Source organism: Oryzias melastigma, linkage group LG22, assembly GCF_002922805.2.
Source record: "Oryzias melastigma strain HK-1 linkage group LG22, ASM292280v2, whole genome shotgun sequence".
NCBI lineage: Eukaryota > Metazoa > Chordata > Actinopteri > Beloniformes > Adrianichthyidae > Oryzias > Oryzias melastigma.
This window is the reverse complement of record NC_050533.1, coordinates 8,065,198-8,072,949: the sequence shown is the minus strand read 5'-3', so window position 1 is coordinate 8,072,949 and position 7,752 is coordinate 8,065,198. Positions and strand designations below refer to the sequence as shown.

The window sequence follows — 7,752 nt, the reverse complement described above, 5'->3', positions numbered from 1 at the left end:
CCGCGTCTAAAGTAACAAACACCTGTTTGAGCTGGAATTTATTCAAGACAGGACACAATAACTCAATCACACAATGGGCCAAAATCCAAAACACATCTTAAGTCGTGGACCGAACAGGATAAACATTTATTGAACACTCTAAATAAAAATTTTTAAAACAAAAAAAAGTAATTTTTTTTACATAATTATGAACTAGATATAAAGCATTACCTCATTACCTGCAATAATGCTACTGTCAATGCTGTAAGCTGAATTTTTGAAGATGATAGCTGAAATCACTGAAGCTAAAAGCTGAAAAGACTGAAGCTGATAGCCAGCTAAAATATTAGCTAAATACCAAACTTAAAAAAAAAACCTAGGTTAGCCAAAAACAGCTAGCATGTAGCTTAAAAAATTGTTAAACTCTAAAACAGCCTAAAAACTTTTAAAAAGCCTAAATTAGCCAATACATCTAGCATGTAGCTGAAATATTGGCTTAATTCCAAAACAGCCTAAAAAATCTTGGTAAATGCCAAATTAGTCCAAAAAGCTAGCAGAATGCCAATTTTTTAAACTTTAAAACCGTAACTTTTTAACATAATTATGAATAATAAAAACGCAGGGATATTATCCCTGAATAAACAACTTAAACCTTAAATAACTTTCAATATTTTATTCTCCATAAAAATATATTTTGTCAAAATTATAAAAGTTAGAAATAAGCGCAGGATAACATCGAGCCATTAATAACAATAAAATAAAATTATATTGAGTGAATAATTTGGGTGTTAGTGTTGAACTGGGGACGGTGCTGGCAGAGCAGACTCTTCCTGGAAGGGGCTGTTCTCACGTTGTGACATCAGCACGTGAGGACCCGCTCGTTTTCATGGGTATGGATGGGGCTTTAGAGGGTTTACCCAGAAATGCGTGAAAGGATCAAAATACCACTTTGGGGTTGTTTATAGTGAGAATTGAACAGTATAATACACTTAAAAGCTCAAAAAGTTGTTTTTTCATGGTATGGTCCCTTTAAGGAATTCCTCTATCTATTTAAATTGATGTATAAATGTCTTAATCTCTTAAATTATGTATTTTTTGTTTTCTGTCACATAATTTTTTTTATTTCTTTTATAGAAACGAACTAAAAGGACAATATCAAGGCATCATGCAGCAGATGTTGTTGAAAGTCACTACCAAAGGTACCATTTTTTTTTCTAGAATTTCTTTTTTATTTCCCATTTTATCATCCTATCATCACTGCTAGTTTATTTTTTTTCTCCCACTCTTGCACAAAAGCTTTGCCGTGTCCACTCTCTGACCAGAGAAGGCTTGCCAAAGAAGCATGACAGAAAGTAGGCCACCATGACAGTTATAATTCCCCCCAAAAGAAATCACTCCCCTCAGGATTCTTTCCAGACCTCCATTTGCACCTGCTTAGCCAAAGCGCTATTTTCCATGTCCAACTTGGTGCGCGAAAATAAATAACAGACACTGGGTATTTACATTCCAGCCCTGTAATGTTCATATGCACCATTTTTGAAATAAAAATGAAAAAGAAGGCCTTAAAAAGAGTCGCTAATCCTATCGTTGTGTGAAGTTTAATTTTCTTCTAATCCACAAATAGACGGCAAACCTGAGATTGACCTGACAAAGATCTAAGCGGAGTTAGCGGGGGAAGGGAACAAAAAACATTTTTTGAGCAGCGGGGGTTAACAAACTATCATATGCTTGTCTGGTTTCAGGGAAATTTGAAGCCCTCCAAGCAGTGCTGTTTTAACCACACTCAGTCTGCCATATGCCACCCAGAGCCGAGTCATCAGGGGCATTAGCATGTCTAGGCTAGCCTGGTCTAGCCCCCTCTACCCTTCTGTCTGCCTTTGTGGACTGCTTTATCCTCTTCTTTTAAAAGTTCACTCACGTTTTTATCCGTTAAATGAAGGTATCTGAATGAAGCGAAGGCACGGCCCGCCGCTCCCGTCCTGCTGGAGATGGCCAATGAGGTAACAGCACAGTCTTCATTAACTCCTTTTGTTTCCTTTTTTTCATCCTTTGACAATGAAAGGTTAAACGTCCACATTTAAAATACTTTTTTTTTCTTCTAAACTAAAGTTAGGCGCTACTCTTTCTACAAATACACAAGTTTGCTTTTGCTTTAAAGTTTTCTCTCTTGCCTGTTAATCATTATCAAAATTGGTCAAATGGCCCACTCTTTTACCAATTATTTAATGTAATTAGCCCCCAGCTCTATTAGGCAGATGTGTAAATACCTTTTCTGTTTTATTATGTCATTTTCAAAATTGCACTTCACGCAGAGTTGTCACAAACTGTGGACAGGTGAGGACAGGTTAATTCGGTTAATTCGTCCTTTTGCCACCTATTTACTTTAGGAGGTTAGAGAAGGAGTCTTGGGAATATAGAAAGAAGGAATTCTACATGAAAGTTGTATTTACAACAATAATATTTTTAAAAAGGAAAAAAATATTGTTTTTTATGCTTATATTCTATTTTTGTATATAATTTCTTACTCAAATAAAACATCACTTTTCATTAATGCTTCTTCTGTTATAAGGTTCCATTTTTTTAGCAATTCACTGTTATAATAATAAAGACATTACATATTTTAAAAACCATATATTTGTAAATTTCAATTCAGTTTGCTTGCTTATTTTATATATTAATGCATAAAAAATATTTCTTTTGTGTTTTTTAAGAATGTGCTTTTTTTAAAATGTTAAATGCATCAATTAGCTTCATTAGTGTACATTTTAAGGCTTAAATTCTAAATTATCATGCTCCAGTTATAACCATACGGCTACTATTCATTCCTCCTTTAATTGATTGACTTTTTCCCATAAAAGGATTAAATTCAACGCAATAATTATGGTCTATGAACCCCTAAACTGCCATTTTAATAATCTACTTAGCATTTAAATCCAACATTTATGGGCTCCCAGAGTGCTGATTGATGTAGCTTCACATCTTAGAGACAATATATTATCAACAGAGGAAGATCAATAACGGATGAAAAATATTTATGGATATTTTTTTGCTTCTAATCTGCTCAGTTGGAAACAAAACAGAAATCCTGGTGCTGAAGGTTTTAGCTTTTCAATATTTTACAGAATGAATTCACAGCTTTGAGTCTTAGTCACAAATTTGTGAAGTGCCGCCGCCTGACTTTAGAATCGACACGGACTCTCGTGATTAATATGAAAATTAAGCAGATGCAGACACCTGAACTAATCAGGCGATACTTATTCAGACTGAAGCCACGCTGCTAATGTTGCCATTTTTCATGTGTCAGTTCTGATGCAGGTCACTGGAAATCTGATGCTCTCTTGTTATCCAAAAGGATGAATGGAGGGCAGGCCAGTAAGTAGACAGAGGAAAGATCGGATAGAAAAGAATACTGTAAGAGTTAAGAGATGGCGAAACAAGAAACTATAGCGCCGTCACATTAAAAAGAAAACCGTTATTTGATCTTTATCTCTTCCCTTATTCATTATAGACATGCAAGGTTTATTTTACAAACTGAGTTATTGATGGAATTAAGTCGAGTTTAACAAATACGACTTACAGTAAGAAGGCATTGTTTGGAATTCTTTTTATTGAATTTAGAGGAGTTTTGCTTAAAGATAAGAACATTTCCAGCTTCACTCCCTTGTTATTCTGTCAGGAATAAAACATTTCCATCTCACATATTGCTTTATTAATACGTTTAAAGACTTGTACTTTTTAACCAGTGCATATATATCTTTTAATGTTGCATTTTTCTGATGGTGGAAGACATGTATAAAGAAAATTGAGCTTGAACATTTTTTATTTAAGTTGTTATGAAACAGGAGGGGAGAAAAAAATACAGTTAGAAAAATGGCTTAAAAAAAGCTTCGAGATAGATTCTTGAACATTTAGTTTTAGTGTGTTCAATAAATGTTTATCTTGTTCGGCCTTTGACCAAAGGTGTGTTTTGAATTTTGCTCCCCTGGGCGATTGAGTTTGACACCCCTGGGTTAGGGAAAGGGGGCGGGGTTGCTCTGCACCAATGGTCCCACCATAACCAGTATATTATTATCAGTGGACAAAACGGGGTGTGATGTCACCAATGCAAAATGCCTTACATCCGGTTCCAGCAAAATTATGCAAATTCAGTCGCTATTTTGACGCGTTAAGGACGTCGCCATTTTGGAACCTAGACGACGTAAGTAAGCGGTGATTGGTCCGAATCGGTCTGAGTCATCATTTCTATAACCACTATTGCTAATCAGGAGTAAGCTAGTGGGAAAGCCACCCCCCTTCCACTGGAACAACCAAACATTTCAAACATTGGAGGTGGGGGCCAGTGGGCGCCACATACTTTTACTGAGGCATCTGATTGGTCGGTTTATAACTTGAATAACTTGCAATAAAGAAAATATGTAATGAAAAAAAAATTAAGTTTAGCAAGAACATGTTAAAAAGAGCAATTTTGACAAATAAAATGACTGTGTAATAGTGGTTTATTTCTCCATAGAAGTCTATGGGATTTTGGCTTTCTGGGACTAGTATGTTCTTGCTATTTGGAGCACGAACTACTAAATTGGTTCAATTTTCTATATACTATCAATGGGTCCCAACCACGACTCTGAGGCAAATTTGAATGAATTTTGTCCTTCAAAACAACAGTTTTTTTTTTTTTTGAGACTAAAATCTGTACAATAATTACTATTTAAAGACTACTAGGAATGCCTTTAATTAAACAAGCCCAAATATAATTAAAGTGGGACTTTAAACACCCAACATCAGATCTTACCTCATATTATTTTAATCAGAGAATAATCCAGTTCTTAATAAAGAATTCCTCCTAATTTTATCATTGTTAATCAGTGTTACTTTTGTCTTTTTTTTCTTCACTCTTCAAACTGTAATGTCCTCATAAAAGTGTGGTCAGCAGGCACCTTCAGCATCAATCATTAGAGCTCCCTGACTTGTCACGGCTCCTTTCTTCACTCAAACCGAAAACACCTCTCACCTCTTCAGGTGTTTTTGTGTTCAAAGCAAGCGGCAGCCATAGGTAGCATCCTTCCTATTAGAGGCATCTTCCCCATAGTCCCCAAGGTGTGTCCTGTTGTTTGCTGCTGTTTTGCCTTGGTGATCATGCTATGATTAAAGCCCTCCATTGCCTTTTGTCTGGGCGTAGTATGAGCTGCTTTTTCTTACGAGATGAGAGACTGGAGATTTCTGTTTGACAGAAAGGAAGGCGATTTGCCGTTATAGCCCGGCTGTGAAATACGGGGATTTCTGGGTCCTGTGGGAAAGGTTATTGCAAGCATGGCTTTCAAATAACTGTCTGAAGACGGGGTTTGTCAAAAGCCGGGGTCAAGGTGTGAAAATGTAATATTATGGTTTAGGGTCATTAGGATCGTCAAGTTATTATGACCATGACATTAACTAATCACCAAATATTGGTACAGTTTTAGTGCTAAAATGCTCAGCATTTTTAAAGGCATGTATTAAAGTGAAAGAAATTCTGAAAATGCATAATTTAATGCTTTAATCATGCAGTTTTTTTGTTTGTTTTTAAAGGTGGATCTGTCTCCTGCTCTGATGGGTCGACTCATCCTGGACAGATTTCTTCAGGACGTGAGCGGTGAAATGCGTACGTATCAGTATCTTTGCTCATTTTGTTATTTATGGTTTAATCTTTTTGGTTTTTGGTTGTTCCAGACGACAGAATCTTCTTTGTTTCAAAGCTCTCCTTTCACTAATAAGAAACATAAGTTAGAAGTACCTACAGCGTATGATCCAAAAGTCAGAGAAAAACCATCCCCTGTTCAAATGTTATTGATATGCTCCACATTTCTGCTGTCATCTTCAACCCTCCTAAGCATCTATTTAATAGTGAAGCAATGATTCACTTTCACCACAATTCTGTTCAAACCTCAGTTTTTGGGTCACGGTTTTGTTTCGGTTTGATATATAATTTGTGTGTTACAAAACGACAACAACAAAAAGAAAAAAAACGAAAAAAATGTCGGAGAATCTTTTGTTTTGACTTGCTAAAAACAATAACCTTTCAGTTGGCTAATGCAGGGTCTAAGATATTCTTAAAAAGTATTGAATTTATAAATTCAGAAATAATGCACTAAAAAGCCTTAAAAAAACTTAAATTGTGATATCTGAGCTTTAAAAATTGTTTGAAACTTCTTTGTTTCCCATTTTTTGTTAAAAATATAAGTTTTTTAAGAACAATTAATTTTTTTGATCAAATTATAGAAATAAACAGCGTCAGAACCAATCACTATGCACCAATTCACTGAATGCCAACCGCTGGTTTAAACAATAAAATACTTTTTTTTTTTTAATTGCACTAAAAAGCATCATGGTACCGCCCAAAAACAACAAAAAAGAGAAATTAAAGTTTTAATCAAAAAATGGAAAAGAAAAATTTAATAAAATTTGAAATAATTAATAAAATAGTAAATAAGCTGAGAAGTTGATCTTTATTTTAAACATGTGTGGCCTTAAAATGGTTTAAAAGTCTGAAAATAAACTATAAAGAAACTTGTTGGAACCCTGATACTAAGCTTGGACTGTAAAATCTGAATTTTTACAAATTTAATAGATACTTGTTTCAAGAAAAATCTTTTTTTTTGGCAAAACATTTAAGAAAACTTTTTTTTAGTGACTAGAATATTTTTTCTTAAAAAAGAATCCTTGATTTAGCTGTTTTGTTCCTTTTTCCTATTATTCTAGAACCTATGGTGTCCTGTGAGGACCTCTTTTTTTTGCAGTAGTCAGTATTTTGGGAGTAAATCATATAATGACAAAAAGTGGTGCTTTCAATTAAATCTAGAAAGAGGTTATGTGGACGTGTGCCATGTTTAACTTCACCCCAGCATAACCATATGTCAACGTCAAGGATCTGATTGTTTTAGATTCACTGTTATCCACCGCCTGTCAAAATACAAGTCTCAGAGGCTTGTAAAACAGGAATTCATCCAGGAAAGTCTCAAAGCATGCCGCCTGCACCCTTTTTTGTAGAGTGATAACAGGGTTTATTATTGTTCAGGAAGGATTTATATAGATTAATTGATTGTAAATTATTGTACTTTTTGGAAGCCAACAAGAAAGGTTACAGTCATGGCTCTTTTGAAAACATAGATCCATATCAGCCAAATAACTATGGATATAAATTTACCTAAAAGGCTATCATCTTGTGTATATGTTTATGCTTTTTCCTTCTTAAATAAACAAACAACACATGTTTGCAGAAACACGATAATCTACATCCAGTCATCCATTAAGGTGCTGGAAGTCAACAGCATGAAGCTTTACAGGTGGTTCCTTCATTTAGCTTTTCCACTAAAGCTCTTTTGCAATGTTACCTTAATCCAAATGGCCTTTACACATAACTTAGCTCCCTTGTGACTTGTGATCAGATGGTTACAGTATGTCTCAGTGTTTATGTTGGGCATCAGTGTTGTGTTTTCACCATCAGACAGTAAGAGAGATCTTTGCTGGTGATTAGCAAACTGGTTAGTTTTGTGTTTGTTTGTAGGTACGGTGCAGAAGCTCTTACTGGAAAGTTCCATTGTTTTGTTTTGTATGACGGGCATTTCTCTGACTGGATGAGTAACATTCCTTTTCTTTTAACCTTCGAGTGTGTACGGGAGTGACTTTTTTTCTTTTTGTCTTTGTACTTTCCCTCTCACATTCAAGAGACTCATGAATAGGCCCTCTGGGACTGAAGAGTATATGTTCAATCACCAGCTTCAGATCAATACTTAGTTTGAA

The 7,752-nt window shown here is 35.0% G+C and overlaps 1 protein-coding gene across 1 annotated transcript in view; it reads left to right on the top strand.

The window, feature by feature from the left end:
• Positions 1 to 7,752, top strand: part of cdin1 (CDAN1 interacting nuclease 1) — a gene marked incomplete at its 3' end in the record, with an annotated part of 69,929 nt that overhangs the window by 17,872 nt on the left and 44,305 nt on the right. The window contains 3 exon segments of the mRNA XM_024295624.2: positions 1,114 to 1,178; positions 1,919 to 1,979; positions 5,542 to 5,614. Coding sequence (XP_024151392.1) covers positions 1,114 to 1,178; positions 1,919 to 1,979; positions 5,542 to 5,614 — 199 coding nt within the window.